The sequence below is a fragment of the Pezoporus wallicus genome, unplaced genomic scaffold (genome assembly GCF_028554395.1).
Source record: "Pezoporus wallicus isolate ANWC-B61680 ecotype Strahan unplaced genomic scaffold, APGP_CSIRO_Pwel_v1 contig_4131, whole genome shotgun sequence".
NCBI classification, from domain to species: domain Eukaryota; kingdom Metazoa; phylum Chordata; class Aves; order Psittaciformes; family Psittacidae; genus Pezoporus; species Pezoporus wallicus.
The window spans coordinates 6,205,115-6,221,844 of record NW_026641950.1 but is presented as its reverse complement, the minus strand read 5'-3'; the positions used below and the strand labels follow the sequence as shown (position 1 = coordinate 6,221,844).

Sequence of the window (16,730 nt, the reverse complement as noted above, 5' to 3'; positions counted from 1 at the left end):
AAAAGACAACTATAAATAAGCAAAGACTTCCTTGTTCTAGACGACACCGATGTTCTCTAATTACAGTAATTACAAAATGCAGTGTGTGGCTAATTGCTGAGAAATACCAGGTTGAAATGCATTGCTATCTATCAAAATAGGAACCTAAACACTTTTCAGTACAACAGAGGCACATGCATGGAATATAGGTCTTACATGAGCTATTTGACTTACTCATTTGTTTGGGAAAATATGCATGAAGTCATGGAATCAGTACTAAAAGAATGATTTAAAATAGAATGCATGACGTACTGTGTCCAGTTCTGGGCTCCTCTGTACAAGAAAGACAAGGAGCTACTGGAAAGGGTCCAGTGGAGGGCTACAAGGATCATCACAGGTTTGGAGCATCTCTCTTATGAGGAGAGACCTCAATAAACATCAACAGTATGTATCTGCCATTCATTTTCATGTTCATCATCACCTTAAAAATATCTTTTTTCCCCTGTTTAAGTCATAATGTTGACACTTCAAGAATTCTCTCAGCATTGAAATAAAATGTTTAGGAAAGAATGATCTAACATGCAGTCAGAAGGTCACATAAAGCCACTGCAGAGAAGTTAATTGAATTGGTTGGACTACAGTTCCCTACAGAGGAGCTTACACAGGTTCTCTTGCCAGAATCCTTCTATATGGAGAAAGAGACAGAAGGGGAGTTGGAGGATCCATATCAGACTTAAAACACATTAGATGGAACTGAATACATTAACAGCATCAAACTGCAGGACCAGACAATATCCTTCAAGAATCTGGAAGAACTTGATCATGGAACTTCAGAATTACTGTGGTACACAATCTCTCCTAATATGGCCTCATTACCACAGTAACAGAAAACAGAGTGTGGGTAGTAATATTTTAAAAAGTGTCCAGTAGATCCTGAGAAACTGCAGACTAAAGGCTGATTTCCATGGGATGATTCCATACAGAACATTAAAAAACATTCTAAATACACAGATAATATGAAATCCTCCCTGAATGTATTAAATTTTGAAGGTGTCAACATGTGGAAGAGGATTAAGTGCAGTTAAGCTTCCTACAAAGTTCCTAAGTTATTTAAAAATTAATCATAGAATCATAGCATAGTTAGGGTTGGAAAGGACCTTAAGATCATCTAGTTCCAACCCCCCTGCCATGGGTAGAGACACCTCACACTAAACCATATCACCCAAGGCCTCATCCAACCTGGTCTTGAAATTAATAAATTCATTAATTAATTATTCATTAATTCATTATCATTAATAAATGACTAAAATTAAGATATCATGAGTTTAAGAAAAAAAGTGATAAAAGCCAGAAAACAGAGATAAGAATACAAAATAACTTTTCAAATTCCCTGCAAGATGTGTCCACGGTCCTCTGCTGTATAACTTCTTCACAACAGCCCAAGAAAAGGGAATGCACGATGGTATTCACTACTTAATGGTAGTTAAAAACAAGATAGGAAAATAAAAGACAGAGTTAGGAGCCTCACTAATAATAAGTGACTGGAAAACAAAATGACAGCATTCGGTGTGAACACATGCAAAATAATGAGAACATTGCTGGAGATTACAGACAACTTTCATACACTGTAGTGTAGTAAATGACCTCTTAGCACACTGGAAAGATCTTGGAGTAATTGTGAATATCTATATGAAAATGTCAGCTTTAGTTCAGGCACAGTGAAAAAAGTAAAAGAATTTTAGAAATGATTAGGAAGCAAAAAACTGTATCTGTGGTATGCCATAAGTATCAAGAGTTTGTTTTTCTCCCTTTGAATTAAAATGAAAACAGTACAACCATACCAGATAGAACATTTTTCACGTAAGAGGAGTAGGACTCTCCAGCTGAAAAGATGCCACCATTGAGGAAATTATTATTTCTTAAAAAAAAAAAGTACTTTTTCCCACAATCCATAATTAAATGTCCCTGCCCATGGCAGGGGGCTGGAACTAGGTGACCTTAAGGTCCTTTCCAACCCTAATTATTCTATGATTTGAAATATACCGTGCTCTGCAACTTGATGCCATGGATTCAAACAATACAAATGGACTCAAAAGCATTCAGATTCATAAAAGAAAATTCCACCCAAGACTATTGGCCACAAAAAGTATAACAGCAGATTTTGGAAGACCCTAAGCTGCTGTTTGCTGGAAGCTGGGGGGGGGGGGGTTCACTGCAGAAGTTTCTCTTTTCACACGCTTTTATCTTATCCTTTTACCCGACAAATCTATTACTGCTCACTGCTAGAGTCACAGTACTTGGGAAGATGAACTTGTCATCTGGTAAATTCAGCCAGACAACCATGAGAACATTCTGTTCCTTAGACATATCTACCATGCGTAGATACAAACTGGAAAAGAATCACAAAACTAACCCAGAGGTCACAGACCCTTGGAAAGACAGATCTAAGAGTGCTTATCACTTCACCTGGAAAAGTAGAACTTGTTAATCCTATTATTGATATGAATCTAGAAAAATAAATTCACTATAAAGTGTCAAAACAGGCATTTGCTTTAATTATGGACAGAAAACTAGCAGTAATACGTATACAGCTATATCTCTCAAAAGTTATGAAATGACAGAATAGAGTTTGCCTCAAGTAATTTAATTATGCAATAAATATAATGTGCAATATGAATAATGCACTATGATTATGATGCTAGTTTTTCCAAAGGAATCACTTTACACAAAACAAACCATGCTTCCTTAATGAGCTATCATTTATTTTTCCTTCTTTGCTGTTCAATCTGTGGCTCCACACCACATTTACCATTCTGTACTCAAATTTCACTCTTATTAAACAATACATGCAAACAATCAGAAATCCCATAATTTCCTCCTTCTTTTAAGCAGTGGAGGGTTTCCACTGTCTCCTAAATTATCCTCTCAGTTCCCAATATTGACTCCTGCCAGCTTCCTCCACATACAATCTCCCTTATCACTCACTCACAGGTTGTCTTTTTGTATAGCCTCTTAGTGAACTTGTGTGCTGTTAACCTCCCTCCGTAAACTCTTGCTTCCAAATTTTCTTTGACCAGGAAGTCACAGCTCTTCCCCCTAACCACATCTATTCATCAAATGCTCTTTCTCTCCATGCCACTGATTTCTCAACATCTTCTTGACCAGACTCTCAGCCCCCCTGCATGCCCTTCTCATGGGCCTCTGTCTCTGAACGCATATCCATTCCTTTGGCCAGATTCTTTACACAGACCCTTCCCATTCACAAATCCTAAACTTTTGCCCACCCCAATCCCTGATTCCCTTGGATATTATCCCAAAATTGAATCCAAGGTTCTTGAAAGCTGCTGTCCTGTTCTGAGTAACAGGACGTAAGTATATCTCCTTAATACTAAAATTGTGTAATCTCTTTTCCATGCTACTTGTACTCTGGGTCAGGGGTCACAGTGAAGCACAGAAATAAAAAGACAACAACAACAACACAAAAAAATTGTTCCAGATGTAGACCTAACACAAGGTCTAGGCCAAAGTGTGCGCAGTGCAGGAGGAATCTGTGAAGAATACAGACGTCAAAAGTGTAACTCCAACCAGCATATCCAAGTTCTTTTCAAAATATGTAACACAGGTAAATGTAAAATATCATTAGGAATGGAAAAAAGCACTTAAATAAAAATCAAAGCTACTCTTTTGCAGAATCTTGGGAAAAAGTGTTACGCTATTTTAACATAGGAAAACAATGCAGTTTTCCCTGTTCTTATTTTATAAAAATTCTGGACAGGTTTTTCTTAAGTTTTCCAGAAATAAATCAACTTAGATTATTGGAAACAAGAAGCTAACTTATATTATAAAAAGGTCTTATAAAGTCGTAACAGAAACATACTAGTTCAATGATGTGCAGACTATTCTAAATGAAGGAGTTAAAGAAAGGAGTTTCAGATATTATCATCCCCTTATTTGGAGATGAAACATAGTAACTAATTCTCTGATGGCTCTTAGTCTAATATAGTAACACTCATACAGGTAAACTTAAGTTAAACTGCCTTTATTAATGGTTTAAGTAAGCACAGTTTCTCCAGGGCACATATATGCTCAGTTCAATCAGATCTCCAAGCTGATAGACACCACTCCAAGCTGCAAAAGACATCTACATCTTGAAATGTGTTAGTATGACCTGCTGTCATAACCTGACAATATTTGTAAATAAATATGTGTAACATTTGGTATAAACAACCCAACCCTTAGTAATGCTATTTCTCTGGTGCCTGGACTGATACACAAATAATACACAGTGTGGACACAGGAAAGAGATTTGTGCTTTTCTGCAGAAACAAGAACGGAAGAAAAGTTGTCCATTCTTGTCAGACCTCTGGACTTCTTCAAAGCTCTAATGACCTGATTTGATTTAATTAGCAAGGACAGAGTTAGCCTTGAACTATGGCATAAAATCAAAGTTCAAAACCATGGGAGATTTAAATCTACTAATAATAAACCAAATATAGATGCTTCTTAAGGGAAAAACACAAATATAAATTATGCATTACATTATTAATCTGTCTAACATGGGAACATACAGGACTCCAATCCAGTAACAGATGCCAAGTTAAATAGAAGACTTTCTTCCTCAGAAATTCCATCTAACCTAGAAGCATGGGAGAGTATTCAAGTTATTTTGAAAGTTCAGAGTTCAGTAACTCTTCTTAGATGGTAACTTCTTAGGTCACAATCAACTACTTTGAGCAATGTAATTTTGGAAATTGAACCCTACCACTGCAGAATTGCCACTTAAATTCAGGAGAGCTATGAAGGATTAAAACCATTAGTATCGGTAGAACATGATGTCTGATCCACAAGCAGATACTTTTATCTCACAGTTCACCTCTGTACAAAAGGAAAAAAAAAAGACAAACAAGAAACAAGTGCTTTAAACTGGAAAACAAGCAAGCCAAAACTGAAAGTATATTGTGTTACAAAGTGACAGCAACCATTCTAAGCACATTTCTTTCTGCACGTCACTATCAGTTTTTCCTTACCATATATTCCATATTGGAAGCTGGTGGATACACCTGACCCCGTAATTTATTATGAAGATCCAAGATACTTTGCATATCACTGTCTGTGATAGCCCTTTTCCCTCTCTGCTTGGCGATCCACCACTCACCATCTTCATCCATGTACTTTTCCAAAAGCTCCTGTAAGAGCGTTGCATTGGGAAGAACCATTGCAGAAAGTCCTTGAGCTATGAATAGCAAGGTGGTTATTCTGAGCCATTCCTGTACTACATACTTCATGATGAATGATCTCAAAATGCTCAGGAGTTAGGTCCAAGACAAAGTCTTTCTTCCAGGTCTGTTGGCTGTAAATGCATAAGAGAGAGTAATGTAATTTGGAGGCTGAATTGCTGGTCTGTATGAACTTACTAAGCAACAACAACTGTAGTTTGTACAGTTTGCCACTGTTGTTTCAGGGGGAGAAACCAGGATGCTACTCTGTTTTTACTCTAGTAAGTATACACTGTTGATTTGGGAAGATGGCTTATCTTCAACCTTATGAACTTCAGTCTGTTCAAGCTGTTTTATATGGTACACTGGCATGCACATTTAATTGCCTTCATGCAGGAAAGCATGCTTTTCATAGCTACTTAAAAGGAGCCAAACATAAATGAAGATTAGACTGTAGAAAGGGTCTTCCAGTACTGGAATAAGAACAAAGTAACTTAAAAGGCCTGCATCCATTGCCAAAATAATGACTGAAAAACACAATTAAGTTGATACGAAATATCCCCTCTTGGTGCATTTCAAAATACGACTTTGATTAAAGCTTTTTTTTTTTCTTTTAATGATTTCCAACTCGAGAAAGCAAATGAGGGTTGATGAGGTTAGTCTATTCACCAAACAAAGGACAGCAGAGATAACTCTGTAAAAGTAGTACCACTTCCAAGAACAGCATATACCGACACTGCCTACTGCATGACTGAGTGCTCTAGGTGGGAATGCCATGGTCACTCCTGCGCCATGGGTGCCTGGGTGAAAACGCGCTCATCCGGCCGCACCGACCGCGCCGGACCCAGCCGCTGCGAGGGAAACAAAAAGCGGCGAAGGGGGCAGAGCGGGCTCTCTGTGGTGCACCGCCCAGGCCCCGTTCGCCGAGGGGCTGCCGGCCCCGCCGACGTTCTTCCTGGCCGAGTCACCCTGCATGCGCCGGGGTTTGTATCCCGCCGCATCCCCCGCCGCAGGGAGGATGCTGCGGGAGCCGCCGGGAGCCCCCCCTCCCTACAACGCCCTTACCCTTCCGCCGCCGGCTGCCTCCTCCCTCTGCAGCCAACTTCGCTCCGCCGACCACCTCCTCGCCAGGCCCGCACAGGGGCCGGGGCCGGGGGGCGCAGACACGGCTTCTCCCAGCTCACTGTAGCGGGCAGCCGCGGTGCGGCCACGTCCAGCAGTGGAGTGCGGCGAAGGACTGCCGCTGAGCGAGCCGCCGCCTCCCCCGCCGGCCTCCGGGTCGCTGCCGCCCCGAGGACCTCCGCGCTTCTCCTCCTGGCTCCCTCCCCGCCGGGCTTTTATCGCGGGCGGCGGTGACGTGCGGCGGACAACCCTCCCCGGCACCCCGCGGGGCGGAATGCGCCAAACTCCGGGCACCGCGCCGAAAACGGCCCCGCATCAGCGCCCGCACCCTCGACCGCTGCCCGTCCTCCCCCGTGCGGCGGAGCTCCCAGGAGCCCCCCCCCCCGGCGGTGTCTCGAGTGTGGCTGGCAGGAAGGGTCGTCTGGGTCCTCTGCATCCTGCCAGAAGCTGGCCTTGGTCCCGCAAAAGCTGTCGAGCATAAAAGGCAGAGCCGAGCCCCGGCCCCAGCCGCCTCCATCCCCTGGTATCTGAGGAGAGGATGCTAAAGCAGCACCCTCCTGCTGAGATGCAGCAAGGAGAAAAAGCTGGGTGCTCATACACGAGCTCTGCAAAAGTCTGGAACATGTCAGTAGGGCTGGAGGTACCAGGACAGAAATTTTACTGTAGATCAGACCATCAGCATGAGTTTTCTCTTTAAGAAGTAGAATTCAAAACTTTGTAACCACTCACTTCTGCTTCCCACAAGACTAGGTATTAGAGATGTACTTTTTCATTGTATTTCATCAAAGTCTTCTAGCCTGAATTTTGTATGTAAAAGGACTGGGACAATGTTTCATTTATTTAGTATAATTTGGTACATGGAGCTAACAGCAGGGTTGATCAGATTCCAGTCTTCACAGGATTGCTGTACCAGCTTGCAAAGGTTTTCTGTATTTTACTTTTCAGAAAATGAGAGGCTGAGGTTAAAATTCATCAGAATCCAGCTGGCTTCATACCAGCTCTGTAAATGTTTCCAAATTTCATGGGCCCAAGAGAAACAATGCCATGCAAGTAACACACTGCTTCTTATTGTACTCTCTCCGTTCTAGTTATAATTTCTCTAAAGACTTTGAAACTAACCTGTCTTGCAGGATGCTATAGGTATTCTGTTATGCACTGTGATATGCAAAAAATTGTTATGCCCTATATTGGTTGATCTTTAAGACTTTTTCTTTGTAATGTTGGGAAATGGACTTATGCACCTGGGTATCAGGCACTACTACACTTTCATCCCAGCAAAACTGTGAGGTAAAATACCACTGTGCAGCTGCATACACAGACTAGATGCAAGTTTTGTCAGGATTTATGCACCGGGATGCCTTAATGTCTGTCATTTTTGGTGTACAAGAGTGAGCCTTGCTTATAGTCTGGCCATCTAAGAGTTTGAAGAAAGGGAAAGGAAACAAAAAACTAGAAGAACTTGCTGGAGACTACATTTCAGATCTGGATTTTTATAATATTCACATCCCATTTGTCTTGCTATGTGGACTTTCATCCTCTGTAGACCTCTAAACTCTAAACCACTAATGTACAGCTTCACCGTCATCACCTAGTAAAGAATGTGTGTCATACCAAGCCATTTATTCTGTGTACAGGCACAAGTGCTATTTCATTATAAAGCTGCAGAAAAGGTTTACTGTTATAGCTATTAATGGTTGTACGCAAAACCTTAAGATTTTTAAAGGAGTGAAGATACATAATGGAGTTCCTATCAATCACTGGAAAGCACAGAAGCTGCCCCTTTCACTCAGCACTGGACATGTGCTGGGTTTTAAACATAGTATAGATCAAACATCTTTCATTCTGAGTATTCATCATACTTCTTAGAAAGCACTTGATCATATTTGGTCTTTGAAGACCTTATTATATTGTAATACAAGTTTTAGATAAAATAAATACTACCATAAAAAGAGCTAGGCCTCTTTGAATTTGATCTTTACCTCTTTCTTTTTGGGTTAGCAGGTAATTTATCAACAAGTGAATAAACCCTTTACACTCTGTGAACTGTGCTCTTTCTTATTTGATATATGGCTGTAAAATCTGTGACCAGATAAAAGTGTTGTGATTTCCAAGTTATATTTTGACCTAATTTTGTATATATAATTAAATGTAACTGCCTGGATCTGTTGACTTTATCAGCTTGGGGGGAGACCCTTTTCGCCTGTTTTGTTATTCTGAATTCTATGAATTCTGAATTCCTCTGACACCAAAGATATAACTGCTATCCATATTCTAAAATTGTTGCAATAAAGAGTTAAGCACCATTACATCTCCTGAAACTAAAACTATCTTTTCCCAAAGGCACCTGCAGTCAGACAGATTCAGTAACTGGTTTCTGAACAGCTGTAGCAGCAACAACAATTGTGACAAGCAAAAAACGCAAACAAAAACCCCCAAAACACTTGAAAGAAATTAGAAATGGGTCACCAGGTATATGCTGTACAAACACTGAGAATATGGCACCAAGAAAAGCCTAGGAAAGAACATTTTTAGGGAAAGAGTATCTTCTGCTGTTTGGGTCTTCCAGGGGTTGAGGAGGCAGAATTCCATCAGTCATTGTAAATGACCAAAGACCTGAATGAAAGATACTTTACTCCATCATCAATTTGTGTTCCTAATAGAAATAATGCACAGGGCCCCCACGTGTGGATAATTGGGTTGAGAAAGAGTGACACGACCAAGTGGGGAAGAGAGAAAGACTCTAAAACATATACACACATATTTAGCAAACCTGCTAAATTATAAGAGCTGAGCTTTTAATTGAAAACAGAAGAAGAAAAATCGAGGCCACCTTTCTGTTGATTTTAAACATCTTCAGTTAATATACCTTCTGCTTTGCTGCTTGACATTACAGTATCACAGCACTGCATTGACCTAAAGGAGCTATTAAAGTCTGATCCATTACAGGACTTTGGTGCCACTTTCCACTTTTTTTTTTTTCCTTCCAAAAATTAGGCCCACAAAATCAGTGTTTAGTTGTTGCCCGGTCCTGTAGGCAACTAATAACCATGGGAACAGTTTTTGCCAGGAAAACCCTCTGTACACCTGAAGTTCAGTCCCTGGATTTTGTATGGTATTGTGTGTATCACAAACCTGTCAAGCATGTAAGTAAGCTCCAGTGACCTTCAAATTAGGCACCCCTCTGCTTATATGTCCTAACAGTGTGGCAAATTGCTCCAGACCCTCACAAAAAATGCCCAAGCAGGAGACCTTTAAGGGGAAATGTCTATAAGGTGGAAGATCAGTTTTTAAATTTAATCTCTTCCTGATATGCAGCAGGCTGTTGAATGCTCCTTTGCTGAGATCTAATAGGCCCAACATGTTGCTGAGTGGTCTGATTTGATTTTGCTTTTTGATTGAACTTTTTCATTTTACAAATAAATATACATAGAGCTAAAAAGGGCAAATGTATCCATCTGCAAGTTGGTGGCTAAAATGGAGGAACTGTGCTCAAAGCCTTGCTTTTAATATTTTGCCCAAACTGCCTCTGCAGTTTTTTGACTCTCTGCTTGGTAACAAAAGTCACAAAAGACTTCACAGTCCGGGACAACAAATGAAGTAAACAAATTATGTGTGTTAGTATTTGTGTTGTTGTGGGTATGGCAAGGAAACCTTTATCCAAACCAAAATTACTCCAATGTTGCAAGATCTTTTGATAGATGGATTCCCTCAGCTGAAAATGTCTTAGCCACATCCATTGCTGAGGACCTTGTGAACTGTTTTATTCTTGAGAAACACAGCTCTATTGGTAATTCAGAGACACATTGTCGTCGTTTAAACCCAGTCAGGCAACTTGTTCACTCACTCCCAGTGAGTGGTGCCGGGCTGACAACAATCGAGGGCCGTTTCCCCCCCCCCACCGGGGCTCTCCCCTTCCCCGCTCCCGGAGGAACGGGGAGGAGGATCGAAAGAGTGCAACTCCTACGGGTTGAGACAAGAACAGTCCAGCAACCAATGTACAACACAAATTACCACCGCTACCACCAACTACAACAATGATAAGAGAAAATAACAAGGGAAGAGAATACGATACCACCGGCCAAGAAACGAGTCCCACCCGGAAGCCCCTGTCCTTCCGGGTAACTCCCAGTTACCCCCCACCCCGGGCATGACATGCTGTGGTATGGAATACCTCCTTGGCTAGCCTGGGTCAGGCACCCCGTCTCTGCTTCCTCCCGGCCTCCCCTCCTCCCTGGCAGAGCATGAGCCTCACAAAGTCCTTGGTCAGGGTAAACATCACTTAGCAACAACCGAAAACATCGGTATCACCAACATTGTTCCCAGGCTGGAAGTCAAAACACAGCACTGCACCAGCTACCACGAAGGAGAAACATGACTGCTACTGCTGAACCCAGGACATTATCCACCCCTTATTCCATACCATTCACGTCATGCTCATATCCCACATTTTCAATACACCATCGCTCTCCCACATATATACATCCATATACACACAGACCAAGAGAAAAAGATCATTTTCTTAGTGCATGGACCGATCCCTATAATGCTGCCGAGTCCATTCGGTCCATGATGTCAGGTTCCATCTCTTGTAACAATCTTTCAGGGCAGGAAAGGCTGTGTGCAGTATTGGATCGTTGCCTGCTGATGCTGGTCGTTCCTTTACTGCAGAACTCATCTGGTTCTATCAAAGTTCATTCTCTGTTGGGATGATGGTTGGAGGGAAGTCAGGGCTAGTCACTGGTGACCTGGAGACATCTAGCTGATGAGCTGTAAAAATATTACACAGCAGGCAACAGCATACAATTGAGTTCACTGGCTGTTTTCCCCTAAAATCAAATCCCCTTGAGGTATACATCGGACTTCCCCATCTTCCCGCATTACCCACCAAGTATATCCAGGTCCCTGAGCAAAAGCAATCCCACAAGTGGGTTTGCCTTTGCCTGAAGCAGGAATTACCCAGACTGTCTTCCCCAGCAAATTCTTCATATGCACCACGGGAACTTTGTCCCCCTCTACAATATGTAAAAGTTCTGACTGGGCTGGGCCAGCCCTGTTGGCAGATCCTCTGGTGTTGACCAACCAGGTGGCCTTTGGTAAGTGTGTATCCCAATGCTTGAAAGTTCCCCCACCCATTGCTCTCAGTGTAGTTTTTAACAGCCCATTGTACCGTTCGATTTTCCCAGAGGCTGGTGCATGGTAGGGGATGTGATATACCCACTCAATGCCATGCTCTTTGGCCCAAATATCTATAAGGTTATTCCGGAAATGAGTCCCATTGTCTGACTCAATTCTCTCTGAGGTGCTGTGTTGCCACAAAATCTGTTTCGCAAGGCCCAGGAGAGTGTTCCAGGCAGTGGCATGGGGCACAGCGTATGTTTCCAGCCACCCGGTGGTTGCTTCCACCATGGTAAGCACATGGCACTTGCCTTGGCGGGTTGTTGGCAGTGTGATATAGTCAATCTGCCAGGCTTTCCCATATTTATACTTCAACCATCGTCCTCCATACCAAAGAGGCTTTAACCAATTGGCTTGTTTAATTGCAGCACATGTTTCACACTCATGAATAACCTGGGCAATAGTGTCCATTGTTAAGTCCACCCCTCGATCACGGGCCCATCTATATGTTGCATCTCTGCCCTGATGGCCTGAAGTGTCATGGGCCCACCGGGCCAAAAATAATTCACCTTTATGTTGCCAATCTAAGTCCATCTGAGCCACTTCAATCTTAGCCGCTTTATCCACTTGTTGGTTGTTCTGGTGTTCTCAATGGCCCGACTCTTGGGTACATGGGCATCTACATGACGTACCTTCACCAGCAGGTTCTGCACCTGGGCAGCAATATCTTTCCACGGTGCAGCAGCCCAGATGGGTTTACCTCTGCGTTGCCAGTTGCTCTGCTTCCATTGCTTCAACCACCCCCACAGGGCATTTGCCACCATCCATGAGTCAGTATAGAGATAAAGTACTGGCCACTTTTCTCGTTCAGCAATGTCCAGGGCCAGCTGGATGGCTTTCACCTCGGCAAATTGACTCGATTCACCCTCTCCGTCAGCAGTTTCTGCAACTTGTCGTCCAGGACTCCATACAGCTGCCTTCCATCTCCGATGCTTTCCCACAATACGGCAGGACCCATCAGTAAACAAGGCATACTGCTTTTCACTTTCTGACAGTTTATTATATGGTGGGGCCTCTTCAGCACGCACCGCCTCCTCCTCCGGTGACATTCCGAAATCTTTGCCCTCTGGCCAGTCCATGATGACTTCTAGAATGCCTGGACGACTGGGATTTCCTATTCGAGTTCGTTGTGTAATTAGTGCAGCCCATTTACTCCATGTAGCATCAGTTGCATGATGTGTAGAGGAGACCCTGCCTGTGAACATCCAGCCCAGCACGGGCAGCCGGGGTGCCAGGAGGAGCTGTGCTTCAGTGCCAATCACTTCCAAAGCAGCTCGAACCCCTTCACAGGCTGCCAGTATCTCTTTCTCAGTTGGGGTATAGCTGGCCTCAGATCCTCTGTATCCCCGACTCCAAAAGCCGAGGGGTCGACCTCGGGTCTCCCCTGGAGCTTTCTGCCAGAGGCTCCAGGTAGGACCATTCTGCCCAGCTGCAGGGTACAGTACATTTTTTACATCTGGCCCAGTCCGGACTGGTCCAAGGGCTACTGCATGAACTATCTCGCGTTTAATTTGCTCAAAGGCTTGTTGCTGCTCAGGGCCCCATTTAAAATCATTCTTCTTCCGGGTCACATGATAGAGAGGGCTTACAATCAAACTGTAATTTCCTCAGTTTGTTTTCCTCAGATACGTCAATTAAATGCAACATGTCTTCTTAATTTTCATTTTTCCACACCAGATTTTGAGCTGATGTCAATAAATTAAAGAGGTTGAATTATAATGGCATATGCCATAAAATGTCACATCATCAAGGTATTTAAGCCTCTGGGATGTTGTCCTGGGTTCAGCAGTAGCAGTCATGTTTCTCCTTCTTGGTAGCTGGTGCAGTGCTGTGTTTTGACTTTCAGCTTGGGAACAGAGCTGATAGCAATGTTTTGGTCTGAACAAGGACTTTTTGAGCCTCATGCTCTGCCAGGGAGGAGGGGAAGCCGGGAGGAAGCAGAGGCAGGACACCTGACCCAAACTGACCAAAGAGGTATTCCATACCACAGCACGTCATGCCCAGGAGGTAACTGGGAGTGCCCTGGAAGGGCTGGTAGACTGCAGGGTTGGAGGAGGTATCGGTGGGTGCTTGGTCTGGTGGGGTGGGGCGAGTTATGGGTCGGCTGGTGATGAGGTGTTGTAGTCTCTTCCCTTGTTATTTCTCTTATCATTATTATCATTGGTGGTAGCAGCAGTGATTTGTGTTATACCTTAGTTACTAAACTGTTCTTATCTCAACCCGTGGGAGTTACATTCTTTTCGATTCTCCTCTCCATCCCTCCGGGAGCAGGGGGAGGGCAAGAAGGGGGGGAAGTGAGTGAATGAGTTGCCTGACTGGGTTTAAACCACGACAGATGTCACTGCTACCTCCTGTGCAACCCTGGTGAAAATGTGCTCACATCTACATTTAACACTGCTAGCATCTGAAAAGTCTGTTTTCTTCAGTGTAGGCAGCTTTTTGTATGTAGTTCCTTATTTTATGAATGCTAGTTTTATGGTTGTGCCCCTGTGGGACTGTGGCTGCAGTGGTGATTACTGTTTAACTGTCCAATGTGTCTTTTTTACCACTTATACAAGCAGCCTGATGTTGTGGTGGGAATAGCAGCCAAAGGCTAGCATGTAAACCCAATATAGAGAAGGCAATTTTGTGCAACTGCTTCTTAGCATATTAGCTTATAATTAGTCAAGAGCCAGTAAGCTACGGAAGAGGAGAAGCTTGAAACAGAGCATTGAGTCAGATGGAAAGGATAATTCATAGCTCCAATAACCCCTCTGAAAAAGTTCCCGTTTGCGTTCATGCAAGCACTGAAATCCTTTGTTTTGCAGACCACTTCCTCTTGTACACCCATCTCACTTGCATACATAAACAATACCCAGCAACTCCTTACTGCTGTGAACTGCTCTTATACTTCACTCTGCAGACTGTTTTGGTTTGGATTACAACTGTAAAGCTGCTGATGGCACTTGAGCTTAGTCTCTGGGTGGCAAAAGCATGTATATCCTTTCAACAAATAGACCCTCAGGGTTATGTTGCAGCATCTCTGAAAACAAGAGATTCTTACTTGCAAGTTATCTTGTGCATGTTGTTTCCTTTCAGACTGATGAGCCAGCAAGCCATGGTGAACCTGGCAGGCACTGGAATCATTTCGTATCAGAAGCTATGAGAAAGATGTCGGAATGCTAAAGTTTCCTATAACCTTGACCTAGGCCATATGATCCTATGACTCTATGATTCATGCCAAAGAAAAAGATGCAATCATCCAGTTGTACTCTTCTGCACTATGGCACTGTGAAGAATTAAAAGTAAGCAAACTATTTGTTAATACTGGGAGAAATTATGTTACCTGAATATAGGAATATAGGAAGCTATGAGAAAACTGAAGGAAGCGAGCAGAATGAAGTCATTTCACATTTTATTTGTTAAATATTTTATGAAGGAAACTGTAATGTTACAATCTTCTGTTGCTTATAATGATAAAACTGAAAGTGCTAGAAAACGGTTCACTGGCAATGTAAAGATTACGAACCAAGATAAAGTAAAAAAAAACACCTGCTGGCATTCACTTTAAACCTTTCGCTTAAAATTTTCATTCATCGTTACTTGATGAATGCAAATTTACAAGAAATGTAGCAGTCAGGATAAAATGTGGATGGAGGTTTGCAGGTAACAGCAGTTTGGAGGTATTGCCAGGAAAATGCTCAATGGGAATGTGGCTAAAGCAAGAGCTAAAGTTAAAGCATCTTTGTGAATACTTTGCTTAATGAAATCTGGCTATTTGCAGCGACATAGAGGTTATTCTCACTGCCTAACTGCAGGTACCTAAACTAGGAGTTTGAATTGTATAGTCAGCGTAGGCTTATGTAGAGGGCTGGCCAACATGAGGAGGTTAACTCTGATGGTCAAAGTCATCTTCATAATGGACATATTTGTCATAACTGCTGAAATAGGGAGAATGTTCTTACTTAGCTACCTATCATCTCAGATGTTCTGTTAGAAGTTGTGAATAATCTCTACCAGATGCTGTCACACTAATAGTCTACATATTTGCTTATGAAGCAGAAGCCATATTGCAGGTGTGACCATTTGACATGATGTTAGGAATGGGTGTTCTGAAATTGTCACTTCAATTTGCATAATTAACAAATGCATTATTTGTGTTATTTCTGATAACTGTCTAAATGAGGTTATTGAAATAAATTGTGCTTTGTGAGGAGAATGAAAATCATGCTTCCCCAATGAAAACATTAATAAGTAATGAAAGGACAGAATAAGATTTAATTAAAAAATCATATAAAAGAAGACAGAAAGACAGAATAAAAAGGCAGAGAAGTAGCACTAACTAATAAATGTAAATGAGGTGTCTTATTCAGCACTCCAGGAAGGAACAGTGACAGAGATAAGAGTGTTTTTCTTATTTTAAACTCAAAGAATTACCAGCTATAATACAGCCCTGACCTGGAGGAAAATAGTCTTCTTGTAGGTGTGAAAAAAAAAAAAAATATACAAAGTAAGAAATCTGCATTAGATTGCTTAAAAAAATGTCAAATTATAAATCCATATTCTATTAATAGTATTCTGATACATAAAATTATCCTCAAAAAGCAAGTGTTTCTCTGAAACTATATTTGCATTGATCTAAGATAGTCTTTTAAATGAGGAGGATTATTTCATTAATGAAATATTATTACAGATTTTCTTTTAATGGGGAAAACGTGAGGTGAATCGAAATCAGATTTTACTCCCCAGAAGATCTGGGCTTACAAATAATGTCATTTAATTCATTATGGGTTGTTTTCATCTTTCAGATTTTTCTCATCAGCTCATCAATTTACCTGTGCCATGTCAACATTTCTTTTTGTGGATTTAAAGGCTTACCAAAGAATTACCTTTCTATCCATCTTGTTTTAAGAGCTTAGTAAAGAATCTAGGGATTTTCTTCAAAGAAAGTCATCTTTGGAATGGTTACGATTAAATGGCACACCTGGAAGGCAAAGCAGTAGAAATACTATAACAAGCATACCAGTTTGTTACTATCTGTGTAAAATCACTGAAGATACTTTCAGAGAATGAGCAGAAAACATCACAGAAAAAACAAGGCAGACTACATTTTTGGGTTCCTTACAGAAATCTGAAATGGTTCTTCACTCACTGATAGACCATAGTAGGTCTAATAACAACAACAAAAAAACAAAACAAAACAAAAAACACCCAAAATTAAGAATATCAAAGCCAGGATCCATATTATATTCTGTAGTC

The 16,730-nt window shown here is 41.8% G+C and overlaps 1 protein-coding gene across 4 annotated transcripts in view; it reads right to left on the bottom strand.

Moving 5' to 3' along the window:
• The window catches only part of CRISPLD1 (cysteine rich secretory protein LCCL domain containing 1), a 41,261-nt gene extending 34,862 nt beyond the window's left edge, over positions 1 to 6,399 (bottom strand). Inside the window, exons 1-2 of one of the 4 annotated variants that reach the window (XM_057426208.1) lie at positions 6,261 to 6,399; positions 5,007 to 5,329 (exon numbers count right to left, since the gene is read on the bottom strand). In XM_057426208.1, the coding sequence (XP_057282191.1) occupies positions 5,007 to 5,264 (258 nt within the window). In that variant the 5' untranslated portion in view covers positions 5,265 to 5,329; positions 6,261 to 6,399. Of the gene's footprint in view, positions 1 to 5,006; positions 5,330 to 6,260 lie in introns of those variants that run through there. The other 3 variants (XM_057426207.1, XM_057426206.1, XM_057426209.1) reach the window with 3 other exon arrangements.
• Positions 6,400 to 16,730: the final 10,331 nt, after the last annotated feature.